Source organism: Suricata suricatta, chromosome 13 (genome assembly GCF_006229205.1).
Source record: "Suricata suricatta isolate VVHF042 chromosome 13, meerkat_22Aug2017_6uvM2_HiC, whole genome shotgun sequence".
In the NCBI taxonomy this organism is placed as follows: Eukaryota; Metazoa; Chordata; class Mammalia; order Carnivora; family Herpestidae; genus Suricata; species Suricata suricatta.
Window position 1 is genome coordinate 7,773,102 of NC_043712.1, and position 18,292 is coordinate 7,791,393.

Sequence of the window (18,292 nt, forward strand, 5' to 3'; positions counted from 1 at the left end):
TTCAAAAAAAAAAATAGATGTGTGAACTTTTAAGAATACGATAATACGAAAACCAAATGCTGCCTCTCTTAATTCATTAATCATTTAATTGAATTACATACCCCGATTTTAAACACCAGAGAAAAATACCAAGCCACAGCATGTGTTTAACAAACTGGAAGACACAGATGAAAAGTACGTAACAATAAAAACAAGTAGATAAAGATGATCAAATTTTCATGGCCTTTCCATAGTCATTTATTCCCGTCCAAGCCTTCAGACTGTTACCCACATGGTCTGACAGTAAATAGACAACAGAAGATCTGATGAGCTTGGCGATGCTCTAAATCCAAATCAATGTACCACCACTGAACAGACAGTGCAAACTTACCAGCTCCACAGATCCATAATGTTTCCTACTGAAATCCCCACGTCTACAGCCTAGGTCTTCCGAGACAGAGCTGGAACAAAAATGCTTCATCAGTATTATACATAGCGATCTGGCCACCAACCTTCTGCAAAAATCCACTACCGTTTGCAAAAAGGGCTGCTGAGGAACAGGCTGCCCAGGCTCCTCACTGCAGGGGAGTCTCCTGGCCACAGACACAGTCCTGAGCAGCCATTGCAGTGCCCGGCTTCCTGGAGCCCTCAGTAAAAAGAAAAACACCCGAGTCATCCCTGCAAGTATAGGCAATGATTGAATTAAATATTTAGTCATTTGGAATCGATTGAAATTTCCAAGGCGACTGGTGGTTTGTAATTTCGTTTCTGTATAACCAAAGCGGATGAGGAACCCTGCAGTGAACTTGAGGCCAGGGACAAAGCTTGCAATTATCTTTCTTTTAAGAGAGCCGCTTTGTCCCAAATAGTCAACATAAAAATAACCAGCATTATTTGACGCTATATGGCAGAAATAAAACTTGAAATGGGAGGGAAAAACTTCAAAATCCCGGTAGGCCCCACCCCCCGACCCCCCCTTTAATTTATGACAATATGACAATGTGAAAAAAGAGAGCAGCCTGACAGAAAATCTAAAAATCTAACTTCAAGGATATTTGGTTCTTATATAACAGTAGCTAATGCCTCCCCAACCCCCCCAGGAGGCTTAAATCAGATAAGAAAAATCACATGCATTGTGGGGAAAGAGCAATTAGACCAAGGGGAGACTCTTTCTGCATTTACATCTTGAATGCATAGCTACACACTCAAAAGAGACAGCTCTTATCCAGAGGTAGTATATTTAGGACCGCAGGCAGTGCGTGAACCACAAATGCAAGCAGCTTCGGCAAGCCTTGTCCTCACAGGCCATGCAAACAACTCCTACTGAAACGCAGAAAACAGAGCTGCACAGGGGCTCCGCGTTGAATACATCCAAAATACTTGGGCTCTAACATGCAGAGAAAGGTGTATTTTGTACCTTTTCATCCTTCCTCACAAGGTAGCTACATTTTCTACATGACAGCCTCCTTGGCACGCTCAGGAAGAGACTGACTCTGCTGTTTACCATCCACAGACCTGACTCTTTGCCAGGACACTATTTGATAGGCTCCAAGCAAGACAGCATGAGAGAAATGAGATTAGAGGGCCTAATGGTATTCTGCTTCCACCATTTCACAGAGATGGCGGAATTAATCTTATGTGAGATTTAACCTTTTGTAGCCTCCACTTCCTTAGCAGAAAATGTGCAACAAATTAATGACTGCAGCTTGGAAGGGTGTCCTAGATATTACCCGGGCTTCCGTCCTCCTTGCGGTGACAGGATTTTCTCTCTCTCTCCCCTCCAAAAAAAATCCCTGAGAGAGATTTAAAACTTCCCTCCTTGGCTTACACCGGTCTGTATTAAATATGTCCTCAAGGTCTGTTTTCAAAACCCTCCTGGGGAATCTGCCACTGCCCTACTTAACGGTTTCAGGATCCTTCCCTGGTGGCCCTGCGTTACTGAGTGACAGGAGCGTCTGAGCACTGAGCCAGAGAATCAGGCAGAGTGGACGCCCAGTGGCTGGTGACAGAGAGCTCGGTCGGCCAGGCTCGGCCCACCTCTTCAGTTTCAGGGGGGCCACCACCCCACCGTCACCAGCAGCAGCAGCTTCTGACACGAATGCCCAATATCAAGAGAAGAACAACCATGCTGGGCTCTGGGCCCTCCCCAGGCTGCCCTCAGCACCACCGAGGGGGTTCTAAGACACACTGCCAGCTCCCTAACTTTGCCAACAGCCAGAAACTAACACAAAAAAGATGACAGCTCTGTGTCCTGGGGCAATCACGTCTTAGGCGCTCCATGGTGGGAAAGCAGTGTCCTATGAAAACAACCAGGAGAGATATCAACAGAACATCTGCTATTGGTTGCCCTTTTCCCCCCTCTAATCACGTCTCCTCCAATACACTGCAGAGACAGTGCCTGCTGATGGCGGGGGCCAGGCTGAACTATATGGGGTGCATTTCTGTGGTCGCCATGTTTATGAAACACTGCCCGCTCCCCTACGCCCTCCCCAGGCTCTATGGCCCCTTCGTACCCAGCACAGGAGATAAGATTAAAGGGGTCACCCGGAGCTCCAAGAGGACCTTTGTTCTCCTGCAGGTCTCAGAGTCTGGCCTACTCCTTGGCACAGAGTGGACATGCGAGAAATGTTTGTTGTATTCATGGAGGTCTTCGCACACCGTTTGGATCTTACTAGCTAATGCCTGAGAGCACCCCTTGTGGGCACGAAGGGTGACATTCTCTCTCATAAGCCAATGGTCATTGTCCCACCAGTCCAGATGGCCCTGGCCCAGGAAGCAGACACTGCTCTGTGCACGCCGAAACCTATTCTGTTTTCCTCTTGGGCGTGTCACTAGACTACATGTCCCAAGCACCTCTTGCAGTGCCACCACATGACGGAGCTCTGGCCAAGAAGATACAGGCTGAAATGACGTGCACTGCTTCCAGGCACATCCCATGGGAGGTGCTTACTTTCCTTGCCCTTGGCCAGCAGGGGTGGGGGGGCTACAAGGACCCCCAGGAGGACCCCCAGAGCTTCAAGAGGGAAAACACCTGGGTCTCTGAAAAATGAAGCGGAAGGCCACACCTCCAAGAGCCTCTGTATTAGAATATGATGTGAGCAAGAACTAAACGCCGAGTTGTGTTCATCCCATAGAATTTAGGTTTACCCGATAAAACTTCGGTGTCACCCAAACTAATACAGAAGTGGGTATCTTGCAAGCAGGGTGCTACCATAGCAACACCCTACAATCTGTGGCATCGGCCTTGTAGGCAGGCAGCTGCCAGTGAGGAAGTGGATCTCGGAGACTGGGGAAATGGAGATCTACATAACATGGTGGCAAAACATGGGATGAAACTTACACCCGCGGGAACGTAGAAGGCGGACCTGCAGCTCTCGGGAAAGCGGCTGGACACAGCGCTGATGCTGTCTGTGCGTGGCTGCCCCTGGCCGACCGCAGCAAGGATTTTTACAAAGAAGAGACAAGCCTGGGCATGAACTGGATGGATTTCACGCACAAGAAGCAAAGAGAGAAAGTCTAGAGACCAAGGGCTTCACAGGCTTTGAGAAATCATGGGTTCTGGACTCCAGACAGTAAGAGTTCTGGCCAGGGCAGTGTGGGTAGAAATGATGGAGACTTCTTCCAGACTTGGCCCATAAAAATGTCCCACGAATAGCCCTTGCACTCTTTCCTTATCCACTGGCTGAATGGAGAGGGTGCTGAAGGCCAAGGCAGGGGGGCTGGTAGGGGGGGTTGAAGAAGGCTTGGGGACCACACAGAAGATCCCATGTGACATGAGTGAAAAATAACTTTTATTTAAGAGTCAGAGTTTATTACAACAGGTGATTTTACCTTAACAGATACAACTCTCCATTGGTAACCGACAGGGGAAGGCTAACTCCCACCAAAAGGGGGTGTCAGAGGGCTGGTGGGCCAGGAGGACTCTCAGGGGTGAGCAAACTGTGGCCCCCGCAACAGCCTGTGACTGCAAACAAAGTTTTATTTGCGCACAGCCACGCCCTTTGGTTACAGGCAGTCTTCGACAGCTTTGGCTTCACAACGGCCGAGCCGAGCAGCCGCAACAGAGACCGTACGGCCCGCAGAGCTCAAGAATGTACTACGTGGCCCTTTAACAGAGAAAGTTTGCCCGAGCACTGCCATACGGCCTCACAGATCCCTTGTGTTGGTTTCAGGCCTACCCATAAACTGTGATTAATAAACCAATGGGAATACTCGAGTCCACCAGAATCCCTGGGGGAAGCCTTCTAAAAATGCAGGTTCCCTGGCCCTGTTCCCAGCGGCTGTGATTCAGCATGTCTGCGACTTTAATAAGCAGCCGGGAGAATTCTGACACAGGTGGTCCACAGACAGTGTTTTGAAAAATACTCCTCTTCCAGATGACTCTGGAATCCCTGGGAAACCCGTGAGCCCTTCTGCGGCACTTTTATCAGGGAGTTCAAGGCCTTGTTGGTTTTCTACAAATTGGAGATCAGGGTGATCCGGTCCTTAGGGGAAGGTGCTTTAGTCACAGAGAGAAGTCCTTAGCCTCTCTGGGCAATACTTTCCTCCTGTACAAAGTGAGGTTGACAGTATTGCCTACTGAACAGGATTAGAAAGAACAAATTAGAACAAATAAAAGTTTATTTTAAGCACAAGGCCTGTCACATAAAAACTACTCAATTAGTGTTAGCTATTACTATTGCCCTTTATTATTATTAGTCGTATCAACTCTTAAGTTGTTAGAGCCTTGGGAAGGAACATTCAGCATAAATGATTACGCGCTTTTTCAAGAATTTTAAATAAGATCCGCCACCCCCTCCCCCAAACCCCGCAGCAGACGAGGCTGCTTGGCCCCAGGCCTCCCAGGGCCAGGCTAAGTACAGCATCACAGCTCAGCACGACATCTCCTCCCTAAAAGGGCTGCCCTGGCAGTGTGACCTCACCTACAAAATACTTGGGACCCAAGAACATGTCACCAGCCTGAGGCAGGTGCAAAAAAGAACCAGAGAGTTCAAGTTCTTCCCATGCAATGTGGTCTGGGCTCTAAATATAAACTCTGCTTTAGCGAAATTAATGTGTGAGGATGCTGGATCAGCTTTGCAAGCGTGCACGGAGCTGAGGACCTTCATGTCACATCTCTAAATAGGGCCAGGGCTGGGAGCACAGATTTCCAGCCCCACAAAGAGACTAGAAAAATTACCGTTATAGAAGTCAGGTTCTCGGAAGGCAGGATGACCGCCTCCAAAGAGTCAAACTAAATAAGGAAAGAAAAGAAGCTGACACTCAATGATATAGGTCCTTACTCGACTGACCTGGAGATTAGGGATTCACCCTGACCACAGGCCAGACCCCGCCAATCCAGGCCTCAGTCATTTTCTAGCCCTGCTGGAAGCGTGAAAGCCAGGATGGGGGCTCTTCCTGGCTCGGCACAGAGAATTTGTGAAAAGCAACAGGCAGTTTTTCAGAAGCCTACTGACAGCAGAGTTCAATGTCAGGAGCTCCAGGACAATGTCTCAGCCCCCTTGATAAGCAGAGAGTAAAAGGAAGGTGGAAGAGATTTCCCCTATTTGAGGAGCAGAGAGGCTAAAAAATGTGCCAGACTACAGATTTCGGCTTGGAGGGGGCCTGAGCTTCCTGACCCCAGGAGCTAGGACAGCTTTATTGAACATAAGGGACCAGTTGTCTCTCTTGAAGATAAGAGACACCGAAAAAGCAGAGATGCAATTATACATTCATTTCCAGGGGTGAAATGGAAGAATTCTGTCCTTGTTGGAAGACATTTAAGATACCAGGAAGGAGGAATTAGCAGGAAGGTCTGTAGAGTGTAAGGAGCCCTGGAAATCAGAACCCCTTGACTCTTGCTTCGGACAGCACCCTGTTCCCCTATTGTGTCTCTGGGGATGCAGGCGCCATGTGCTCCATGGACCAGAATCTTAAGTTTACCGCACCCTTAGCAAATTCCACCAGCCAGAAGGTGGTCAGACACGTGTGCTGGTTTGGATCTCTTTGGCACACTGGCTCTGTGACCTCAGGCAAGTTACTTCCCTTCTCTGAGCCTCTCTCCTCATCTATAGCATGGGCTTGGGATAATATCCGTCTCCACAGGTGTAGTAAGAGCACGCCACCTGACACAGTAGCCACTAAATACTGTCCGTTATTCTAAAGGCCACAGACCTTACCTATCTTGGTCACCACCATGCCCTGTGCGTCTTACAGAGCGCCTGGTTCATAGCAGGCTGCCCAGAATGTATTTGTTGAATAAATGAATCATGAATAAATAAATGACAATGTCTGCTCACCTTTGTTCTGCTTAAGCGCAGGTGGGTCCCTGCTTCCTTCTCCTTCCCCTTCCTCACCCCCCAATTAGATATTCTGACAACCTCTCGTGCATCTGATGTTGCTTTCACCGCCACCCATCACCTTTATCATTCAAATCCTCTTTTCTCCAACATTCTGGAATACATCCCTCCCATAGTATCTGTGTACCCACTAAGCTTCCAACAAAGACCTACGTCCCCAGAATTTGTCTGCTTCTCTACTATTAGTAAAGTCCTACGACAATTCCCTGCAAGGTTTCTCTCAGTAATGATATCTGCCAGGGCCTCCAAAATCCTCTAAATAAAAAAATACACAGCAACCACAGCAAATGCTGGCGAGGACGGGAGCCTGGACCCCTCTCACACTGCGGTGGGAATGTCAGATGGGAGGTGAGCCTCTTTGCAAAACAGTTTGGCAGGGACTTATAAAACTAAACAAGCAGTTTGCCCATATGACCCAGTAATCGCACTCTTGGGCATTCATCCTGGAGGAAGGAGAATGGAGAGGCACGAAAATCTGTACACAAATGTTTCCTAGCAGCTTTCTGCTGAAAGAGCGCCGAGCTGGGAAAATCCTAGAAGTCCTTGAAAGGGCAAATGGTTAAACAAACCATGGCATTTCCATCCCATAGAGTACTGCTCAGTATTAAAGGGACAAACTCCTGGAAAATGTGACAACTTGCACAAATCTCCAGGGAAGTATGGCACATAGAAAAAAGCCAATCCTAAGAGGTTACATTATGTGTGGCTCCATTTATATAACATTCCTGAAATGACAAGGTTACAGGGGGTGGGCGTGGTTGTACAGGGCTACACGGCACCCTGCGGTGATGAAGCCTTCCGGCACCTCGCCTGTGTTACAGAACTGCGTGTGAAACAGGAAATCTAGGACCTGTGGACGGGACCCACGACAACTCTCTGGTTGTGACACACTGTACAACAGTGACACAAGATGCTACCTTGGGGGGAACTGGGTAAAGGGCACATGAGATCTCTCTCTGTTATTTCTTTCTTTTTTCCCCCCCTAAGTCCCAGCTTGGGGCTTGAACTCATGATCTTGAGATCGAGAGTCATGTGCTCTACTGACCAAGCCAGCCAGGGGTCCCTCTCTGTGTTATTTCTTACAACTTCATATGAATCGATGATTCTCTCAAAAATAAAAAGTTTCTTTAAAAAAAAAAACTGTATCTGAGGGGCGCCTGGGTGGCTCAGTCGGTTAAGCATCCAACTTGGGCTTGGGTCTTGATCTCATGGTTTGTGGATCGAGCCCCGCATTGGGCTCTGTGCTGACAGCTGGGAGCCTGGAGCCTGCTTCGAATTCTGTGTCTCCCTCTCTCTCTCTGCCCCTCTCCTGCTCGCACTTTGTCTGTCTGTCTGTCTCTCTCAAATAAATAAATTGTAGAAAATTAAAAAAAACCACCCAACTGTACCTTAGTCAAATTCTTTCACTTATTCAATAAACGGTTACCGAGCACCCATGAAATACCAGTAGTGGGCCAGGTGTTAAACCTGAGACGCGTGGTCCCTGCCCTCACAGCGCTTACAGTTCAGCGGGAAATGCTCAAGGACACAGGGCTTCGCGGAACAAAACTGTCATGCAAGAAAGGCACATGTGGGTCTAGCAAATACAGTAAATTGTCAAAGAGCCTCTTGTTTTGCTCTCATGAGAAGCACATGCAAACTTGGGGTACGGGTGCCCCAAAGCAGAAGCCTGAAGGGTCTGTCGTGCTCTCCTTGGCACCAGACTGGCCACCCAGAAAGCTGGGAACCACCGCCTCCAAAACGGTTCCTGCAAGTGGAATGTCTGTGCATCTGCTCACTCCCCTCACCCCCTTCAGTGACCGGAGTCCTCCTTTCGGATAAGGCAACGACTGGAGGGCTTCCCAGCGGAGAGTGTCACTTGTCCACAGGAGACCTATACAGGTCCCATCACCAAGTGTTACACAGAAACACTTTTTAAGCGCATTTTTTTTTAAAGGAAAAGAAAATCAACAGACAACATATGTTGCCGCAAACTTCCCTGGTCACCTGCAGGTTTTACTTCTTTGGGGAAATCCCTCCAAGGTCTGTCTCGGCAGGTCCTCAAAGTGTTTCCACTGAGGCGCACAGATCTGCCCCCGGCTGCACCCAGGCCCTGAAGGGATGCATGCTGTGGGGGGAGGGGGACTTCTGAATAGTCCCCTATGTGGCAAGAACCCTAGGGAAGGTCACTCTGAAGCTTGAGACTCACAATAGCGTGGTCCCTGGGCCAGAGCTAGTTAGAAATGCAGACTCTCAGACCCTACCCCAGGCCTAAGGAAACGGGACTGCATTTTAACAAGAGGCCCTGAGTACGCATATACACACTGAAGCCTGGGAAGCCCCGATTCTAGATCTTGCTTCTCAAACTTGGCTGTCTCTCAGGATTGTCTGGATTTTTTTCCCCTCTAATTTGTTTTATGATGAAATATTTCAAGACACAGAAAACCAGATAAGATAATGAACATTCTAGATAGACTTAAAACACTGGGGCCCTCTCTTTGGTCCTATTGCCTTCTCTCCTTCCCCTGAAAGAATCACTAAATAATCTGATTTATACTTCCGGCTCCTGTTTTTATATTAGCACTACCTATGTGCTTACTCATAAACAGGTGCACTATGATTCAGTATGCTTTAAAATTTCACACAAATAAATACCACACTGGGTATGTCTTCCTACAACTAATGTTTCCGGTTGAACCATCTGATGTGGAGGTTTGCTCGCGTTGATGCCCGCAGCTCTAATCATCCACGCACGCCGCTGGGCAGCGCCCTCCTGCACTAACGTACCATTGTCTGCCAGTCTCCTCCTCCAGGACGGCTCAGTTTCTAAGCAACGCTGTAATGAACATCCTTCTACAGCTCTCTGTCAAGACAACGGTAATCATGTCCCTAGATCACACACCCGGCAGGCGGAACTGCTGGGTCAGAAGAGCCTGTTTATTTTTTCCGCATATTGCAAACTTGCCTTCCAAAGTGAGGGCAGCGATTTCCCCTCCCGACTGTAGTGTGTGCGTTGTGGGCGCTCTGCATCCCCATTAACACCTGGTGTTGGCGGAAATGGGTTTGGGCCAGTCTGAAGGACATGGAATGGCAGCTCACAGAGGTGTGGTTTCAGTCTGCGCTCCCCTGGTAACGGAAGAGCCTGGACATCTTCTCCTTTGCTTATTAGCCATCCGGGCTACTGTGCCTAGGATGTGCATATTCTGATCCTTTGTCCACTCCCCTTCTGTAGGTTGTAGGTCTTTTCCTAATTGATTTCTAAGAATTATTTGTACGCTCTGAATACCAACCCTTTTTAGCCAAAAAAAAAAAAAAAATCACAGATACCTTATTAAAAACAATGGTTTTTCTTTCAAAAATTTGCTCCTGGTATCTTTTACCATGGAGAAATTTAAGAATTCTATGGGGCATCTAGGTGGCTCAGTCAGTTAAGCATTGTCCCACTTCGGCTCAGGTCGTGATCTCCTGACTTGTGAGTTCAAGCCCACATTGGGCTCTCTACCATAAGCACAGGGCCCGCTTTGAATCCTTTTCTCTCCCCTCCCCCGCCTGCGTGCATTCCCTCTCTCAAAAATAAAGAAACAAGGGTGGCTTAGTCAATTAAGTATCTGACTTTGGCTCAGGTCATGACCTTGCGGTTCCTGAGTTTGAGTCCCACATCGAGCTGTGTGCTGACAGCTTGGAGCCTGTTTCTGATTCTGTGTCTTCCTCTCTCTTTGCCCCTCCCCTGCTCACACTCTGTCTCTGTCTTTCTCAAAAATGAACAAACATTTAAAAAAAAAAATTTTTAAATTCTACTGTAGACATGTTCAATCTGTTCCTTTCTGGTCTTTGTTTTCCTGACTTAAGAAATCCTTCACTACCACACATCATAGTCTCTAGTCGGGGCGCCTGGGTAGCTTAGTTGGCTAAGTTCTGGCTCTTGATTTTGGCTCAGGTCATGATGTCAGTTTGTGGGTTTAAGCCCTGCATCAAGCTCTGTGCTGACAATGTGGAGCCTGCTAGGGATTCTCTCTCTCTCCCTCTCTCTCTGCCCCTCCTGCACATGCGTGCTCTCTCTCTCAAAATAAAAAACCCTTTATATTAAAAAAAAAAAAAGTTAAAAAAAAAGACAGTCTCCTATTGTCCCCAGCAAAAGGTTTGATTTTCTTTAAAAAAATTTCATCTAGGGGGGCCTGAGGGGCTCAGTGGGTTAAGTGTCCAACCCTCGGTTTTGGCTCAGGTCATGATCTCACGGTTTGTGAGATCGAGCCCCGCATCAGGCTCTGCACTGGCAGCTTAGAGCCTGCTTGGAATTCTCTTTTTCCTTCTCTCTCTGCCCCTCCCCCAACTGTGCTGTCTCTCAAAATAAAAAAAAAATTTTTAAATTAAAAAAAAATTCATCTAAATATATAGAATATGTAGTCCTCCCTTCAAACCTCCTTGATCAGAATCTTCAGGGGTAGGATCCGAGCGCCAGTCTTTTCAACCAAAATAAGTTCCAAAGGCGACTTTGAGGAATGCTGGCAGACCCGTTTTCTACCCACTGGATGCCAACGGAAGGCGTCTCTACAGAACCCCATGGAACCATCTAATCTCTGTCTCTTTCACCGGCTCAGTCTTTCCTCCCACCGCCCCACCAAAGTCTGTGCTTTGAGGACTTCTCCATTCCTGTGGCATCAGTACTACGGACAAGTCCCAAACTTACACTTCCGAGGCTTCATGTGCGCTTGGTTACCTTTCCTACTTCTCCCGGAAGCGCCAGCAGGTCAGTGAGGGTTTGGGAAAATGATCCGAGAATGTGGTTTCTCACTTCCTCCAGGGCTCGATTATTTTCACAGTCTCTAAGCTATGGAGTGAAGCACCGCTGACTTCTCTCTCCCAGGATCAACCGTCAGTCCTCTCACGTCACCGTGACCCCTCCCACCACCACCACCAGCCTCGTCCCTCTGTCTGACGGGTCCTCATTGTCTGAAACCCAGATGCCTACAACAGCCTAGCCAGTCTCCCTGTCTCTTCATCATATGGTCTAAGGATGGAAGAGGCTTCCAGAGACTTCCAGCTCCAGAGACTTAAGGACCATCTGGGGTCCAACCTGTCATTTGTGATTGTGTATTCTCTACCACATACTTGTGTCTGCTTACACCCATTAGTGATCACAAACACAGTATGCCCCAAGGCCCTCCATTCTGGCTATTTAAATAGGTCTCTTCTGAAGTGAAATGATGTCCATAACATCTGATTTTCCCCGAGCTGGTCCTACATCTTCACCCTTTCATTTTTCCTTAATTTCTTTACCATTACTCACCCGCCCCACACCCCCCCGCCACTGTGGGGTCTGCCCGCCCCCCAACTCAGTACTTCAAACACTCTGCCTTTCTTCCTTTTCCTTCAGCTCATGAGCGCCTTCTTAGCTTCTCATCTTCGGACATGGAAGGCTCTTTCTAAACTCTTCCTTCTTCCTGATTCACCCCTTGCTCCCAGTCTAGAAATTCCAAAGAAGGGGTTGGATTCATATCTGCCTCTCCCACTAGAATATAAACCTTACACTGGTAGGGTCTTCCTTGGTTTCACCCAGTGTAAAATCCTTAGCACCTACCATAATAGTCGGCATAGAATCAGCTCTTACTGGGGTTTTGTCGAATGATGAATGAATGAATGAAAGGAAGGAAGGAAACAAGCCAGTTCACCCTTTGGGGCCATATAAAACAGGTTAAGATGAGGCACGTGGATGGTTAAGTGTCTGACTTCGGCTCAGGCATGATCTCATGGCTCATGAGTTCAAGCCCTGCCATTGGGCTCTGTGCTGACAGCTATGAGCCTGGAGCCCACTTCGGATTCTGTGTCTCCTCTCTTTGCCCCTCCCCTGCTTGTGCTCTCTCTGTCTCTCAAAAATAAATAAAAACATTAAAAAGGATTTGGAAAAGAAAACCCAAGATCACTTCTATAGGCAAGCCTGTCAAATATCTGAGGAGAGCCCTCATGTCTGCTAGGGTTTCGCTTTTTTTCTAGGGCCCAGGAGTAACACGGGAGGAGACGGTGAGCTAGACTGGGGAGGGAGAGCACAGGCTGCCTCAGGACCGTCTCTCGGGCCGGGCCCGAAGAGCACCCCGTGTGTCCTCAGTCCCACCATCGGCCGCCGCTGCGAGTGAGCTCCATCAGACAGCAGGTTCAGGAAATTTGTTTTGAGTCAGACATGAAAATAGTGTACGTGTCGCCTCAGGTTAATATCAGAAAATTCATTTCAGAGATGAATTCAGAGATGCCAGTGATATGAGCAAACAAAGCAAACACTATAGGAGCCGTCACGATGCGAGGACTGCGACCTCATTCGCTAGCTGTCAGTTCACGAAGTTCACATTTCCTATGCCTCGTGCTTGTTGTCTTTCAATAAGCAGGTAATACAACCAAGTGCAAGTGACGGGTGCGGTAACATTAAAAAGTGGACAGGGCGCAAGTGCCAGACTCATCCCACTGTTATACTAAGGTCCTTGCCATTTATTGCGTGTAAATTATAGCACAAAAAATTCTTTTTTATTTAAAAAATTTGTATGTCTTTCTTTTGAGAGAGAGAGGGAGACAGAGAGTGAGCGGGGGGGGGGTGCGCAGGGGGGTGCAGGGCGGGGGCGGAGAGAGAGGGAGACACAGAATCTGAAAGAGGCTCCAGGCTCTGAGCTGTCAGCACAGAGCCCGATGCAGGGCTCAAACCCACGGACTGTGAGATCATGACCTGAGCCAAAGTAGCTTAACCGACTGGGCCACCCAGGCGCCCCACAAAAAATTCTTTAGAAATGTCATATGGAGGAAATATAGACCCTGACCCCTAAACTTAAATACATATCTATATAAGGGCACAGGGATGACTCAGTTGCTTAAGCATCCAATTCTTGGTTTCGGCTCAGGTCATGATCTCATGGTTTCATGGGTTCAAGCTCCGCCTCAGGCTCTGTGCTGACAGCATGGAGCCTGGTTGGGATATTCTCTCTCTCTCGCTCTCGCTCTCGCTCTCGCTCTTGCTCTTGCTCTCACTGCCCCTCCCCCACTCATGCTATCTCTGTCTCTGTCAAAAATGAACAAACTTAAAAAAATACCTATCTGTATGTACAGAGAAATCCTATGTGCATAAGCATTGCCTGAGATTTACTTAGATCGGTCTAGCCCACCATTAATTCACTGCTTGATGATTCCTTCATGAGTCCTCAGTTCTACAAACTGTAAAATGGGGCTTGATTAATGAATTAATTCAACAAATACAAATAACCACAGTACCTTCTTCATAGGGCTGTTAAATTTATGACAAAACGTACATGAAGAAGCACTTAACATGGAGTCTAGTTTGAGCACAGTCACTACTTGAATAAACAGAGGTTGTATTCCACACCCCTCATTAGGAAGATGTGTGTGTGCCTGAAGACCAACACGAAAAAGAAAATCTCTGTGTAACAGCTACCATTTGTTATAATCCAAAATTTTCACACTTGAGGGACATAGCTGCTGGGGGGAAAAAATTTTCCCTCTACCCTCTTAGGTTCCATAATGGAAGCCTATGAATCAAATAGACAAAAAGATAGACTAACAGGAGACAAGGCATACAAGCCTGCTTTTCAATTTTACGTGCGCAAGGTCTCCCCAGAGGAGAAAACCCAAAGAAGCAGTTAGACTCAGGGGCTTTTAAGAGAGGGCAATAAATTGTGGAGCAGTGACTAGACCAAAGGAGGCTTTGAGGCGTCTAGGAGTGGTAAATCATGTAAAATAAATGCGTGGGCAAAACTAGTGGTAGAATAGAAATTACCGAGTACAGCTCATTTATGCAGGTCTTGGTGCCTTCCCTGTCTCTGGTGATGAGGGTTATTCTCTCCCTCTGGGCAGGGGGGACAGAGGCGGCACCTTAATGAAGGGAAATTTATGTCCTGCTCTCAAGCAGCTGGGGGCAGGACAATTTTTTCTCCATTGCCTTTAGCTCAACATAATCTTTATGCCAAAGGAGCATATTTTGGGGTGGCATATTTGGGTCCCCTTCATAGCCAATAACGCACATGTGAAGAATTCTTAGTCTCAAGCATAGAAATAAATGCTGTGGAACTGACTGCATTTTATCTGGAGATGACCTAGGAGCGGGTGCGGGGAGGCCCAGGCTACATTTTAAATGACCTCTGTGCTGTGTCCTTCTGATTTTCTGGACCAATTTAGATCCACCCCACGCTTTACCTGTGCTCCGTTCTCCTGCAGGCACGTTCAGACCGAGTGGCAGAAGGAAAGCAGCTTACTTTGTGCTTTTGAGGTCAGACTATATTTTTGAAAGGTTTTCTAAAATGTTGACTTCGCTAAGCTACTCTGATTCTGAGATAGTGTAAGAAAATGAGACTGTGAAGCCAAAGGTGAGAAAGAGCTTTAAAGAAAGCAAAGTAATGGATAAACCAAACTTTCAGAAATGTAGGAGGCCAAGCATTCTAATAAGAACGATTATTACTACAGAAGATGTCAGGCGAACCAAGTACAAACAAGTGCTTCCAAGGCCAAAGCCGGCCTCATAAAAATAAATGAGTGTCAGCTTGGGGAATTTAGGGCAGGGCAGCCTAAACTATCTCCTTTTGCTCCGTAAAACCAACGATTAAAAAAAGTAATACTACCTGGTCACTATTTATAGCGTGTCCTTAGAGCACTCTGTACCAGTACTTTGAGATGAGGTGAGCGCCAAAAATGGGTTACTGGCCCTTGAGGACTATACATTTTAAAAGAACAGAAAACTCGAATCGTCAAAGGAATCCAGTTCTTGGCAATGGCGTAGCCTCCTTGAGAAAAGGTGATTGCTTTTTAGCGGTCACTCCCCCAGGGGGATGGTGAGCTCCGTGGTGAGTAGGGCACACGCAGCCTCTGTTCCCCCTGGGGAAGGGCCAGGATGTCCTGGGCAGGGCAAAGCCAAGATTTTTCGATCACAAAGCAGCAACTCAGCCAACTCCACGCCTAGCCTGGATGGTGAAGATCCACATTCTTCTTCGATTCAGGCCACCTCCCTCCCTGGGGACCTCACTGCTCCTGTGCCTTCACGTACTACCCCTAAGCCTCTCTCTCTCTGGCCCCCCCAACCCCCCATTTCTTCTCACATACCTCCCGGAGACGCTTAGCCCTACAACAAAGAAAACTACATATTCCCTCCTCCCTTTTTTTCCCCATATAAATGGTAGCAGGCCATATACAATCCTACTCTTTCTGTTAGTTTTTCATTTAATGTACCTTGGAGATCTTTCCAAATCAGTACCAAAAAAAAAGCTCCCGTACGCAGTCTTACAGCCACAAAGTATTCTGCTGAGTGGATGCATCGGGTTTTATTTAACCAATTCCCGAGGTACTGGTTTTCCGATGTCCGCCGCTGTTAACTGCGTGGTGCACAGGCTTGTATGTGCCAGTTTGCACCTGTGGGCACGTACGGACTTCCAGAACGTCACTCGGTCCCTCGCCCCTCCTCTCCTCTCCATTTACACGTTCCCTATTTAGCTCGGACCCTCATCACTGCAGACAGAAGCCTCCTGGCTGACACCTCGGCTGTCACCCTTCATGTAACACCAACAAGTATTTAGTGAGCACTTTCCATGTGCTACACGTTCTGCGAGGACAGGGCGGAACAAGAGTGGAAAAGCGAGCGAGCCAGCCATACCAGACCCTCGATCTCCTAACCAGACCCACACCAATCCTTGCCTGTCTCCCCATCGTAGGAGCTGCGGGGGCTCTTCAGTAAACCAGAGAGCTGTGTTTGGAGTCGGTTTAGAACGAGTGACAGGCGTCGGGCAAATGGAAATCAAAATATCAACTTCCTTACTGTCGGAGTCTCACTGGCAAACGTGGCTGAGCCTGCCAGCCCTATGGTTTCCTATTACCCCTCGTCCCTGCAGTTTAGGCCTTGGAACAGGCCACTTGTGGGACATCTGCCTGGCAGAACTGCTGTCCCTGGAATGGTGAGCTCAAACAGGGGAGACTGAGGCAGAGGGGCCTGCATGCCTGCCTCTAGAGGACTAAGGTGCACTTTTCCAAATGGAAACAGGAGAGGAGATGACACACAAGATCTGCGGGCAACCACATCCCCAAAGCGAGAGGGGGAAGCGAAGAAGGGACAAGCTAGTGGTCCAACCTCTTCCCTCCACGCGAGCAGAGCCGAAGCCTCTCCATGGAAACACGAAGACAGGGGAATAGAATTTCCCCAGACAGCAAACCAAGAAGTCTACTTTCTAGCCTTGTGTTTTAAATTTACGTGGCTCTTCACTCAGGAACAAACTAAGTCTTGAAGGTGTTTGGAAGCGGTTTTAAAAATGTCTAAATACAGGGGTGCCTCGGTGACATGGCTGGTTACGTATCCCACTCTGGGTTTCAGCTCAGGTCATGATCTCATGGTTCATGGGATCGAGTCCCACGTCAGGCTCTGCACTGACAGCACAGAGCCTGCTTGGGATTCATATTCTCTCCCCCTCCCGCCCCCACTCACATGCTCTCTCAAAATAAATAAATAAATGGACCTTTTTAAAAATGTCTAAGTACAAAACTGCCTAAAATATTTGTATACTGCCTTGAAAACAAACTCAAATACATGGTGACTTTCCTCAAAAGATCAAAAAGTAAACCACTTTTTGGGAGATGGAATTAGAATTACACATGAGAAGAAATCCAGCTTTTTGGTGGTATACTGTAATGAATCATAGGAAGATCTGATGGCAAAAGAGAATTACCAGATAATTCAAAGGGGATTAAAAACTCTTCAAACTTCCTTCCCTCCTCTTCTGGCTGGGGTCCTTTTAAGGCAGAATGGCCCTGAATAACTATCTTTCTAATAGCTTTCCTTAGTTTTCCCCTAAGGTACTGAGCTAAACCAGGTCTAGGGGAAATTTTTCCTCATTTAGGGTTGGTAACAGTCCTAAAACAAGGTTATGAGTTCAGAGAAGAAGAGATGGCAGAGTCTTGCGATCCGCCTCCTGCCCTCCCTTCCTGGCTGAAATTGTTTTATTCTTAAAGGTGCACCCTGCTTCCTGATCATCACATTCAGCTGTCCGATTGCAGCTCCATCTGCAAATTTTTGGTTGCATTTGACACCTTAAGTCAGCCACCTGAGTGCCACCCAGTACTAGGGATCCCAATTAAATGGGTTCCATGAGCCACATTTTTGAAACAACTTCCTAAGTTATTTTTGTGATCAGTCGCAGACCACTCTGTGTCTTGAGACCCCTCCACTGGCCTCTGTGACCCACGTGAATCCTGTTCTCCCACCTGCAGACCACTCCCTTTCTCCTCCAAGCCTGCTCTGCTCACGAGGGCAAACAAGGACTATCTTCGCCTTCCCTGGTAGCACACTCATCACCCACAAAACCGGGCATGGACGTGTGGCCCAGACTGGGCAATGACAGTCCTTCCCCAGGGTTCTTTGGACAAATGGGAAAGATCTTTCCTCTTAAGTTGCGTGCTGCCTGAGACCACACTGCCTGCTGCGCGGCGACACCTCACAGACAGGAGGAGACAATGGGGCCAACAGGCACAGAGAACCAGAGCTAAGGATTACGAGGATGTAAGGAGTAACGGAGAGATGGACCGACTTGGCCGCATTTGAGGCCTTGGATCCAGCCATCCCTGAAGCCAGATCGGTCCCTTTCCTCAGCTGGGTTACGTGAACCCAAACGTCCTCCTTTTCTGGCCGAGGCTAATTTGGGTTGGATTTATGTAACTTACAACCAAGAAGACACATCCTAGTCCATCTCTTAACTGCCTCTTGGCCTCACTGCTGTCCGTAGCTGCGAAATTAACTTTGCCGAAGTGGGGCTCTAGCCATCGTTTGTGTGTCAAACACCACTCAGAGCCTCCCAACGGCCCAGGGATTAAGTACAATGTCTGACTTTCCAGACTTCTTACTGCCGTACCACACAGGCAAACCAAGATCTGGCCATCCAAAATATCATCCCCCCCGTTCTCTACTTATTAAAATCTACTTCAGAAAAAGAGAAGGAAGGAAAGTTCTCCTTTTTCAAGGTCCACTTCAT

General features: G+C 47.8%; 1 protein-coding gene across 1 annotated transcript in view; it reads right to left on the reverse strand.

The window, feature by feature from the left end:
• The window catches only part of GARNL3 (GTPase activating Rap/RanGAP domain like 3), a 141,549-nt gene that overhangs the window by 102,457 nt on the left and 20,800 nt on the right, over positions 1-18,292 (reverse strand). Inside the window, exon 3 of the mRNA XM_029921076.1 lies at positions 371-440. Within this exon, the coding sequence (XP_029776936.1) occupies positions 371-440 (70 nt within the window). The remainder of the gene's footprint in view (positions 1-370; positions 441-18,292) is intronic.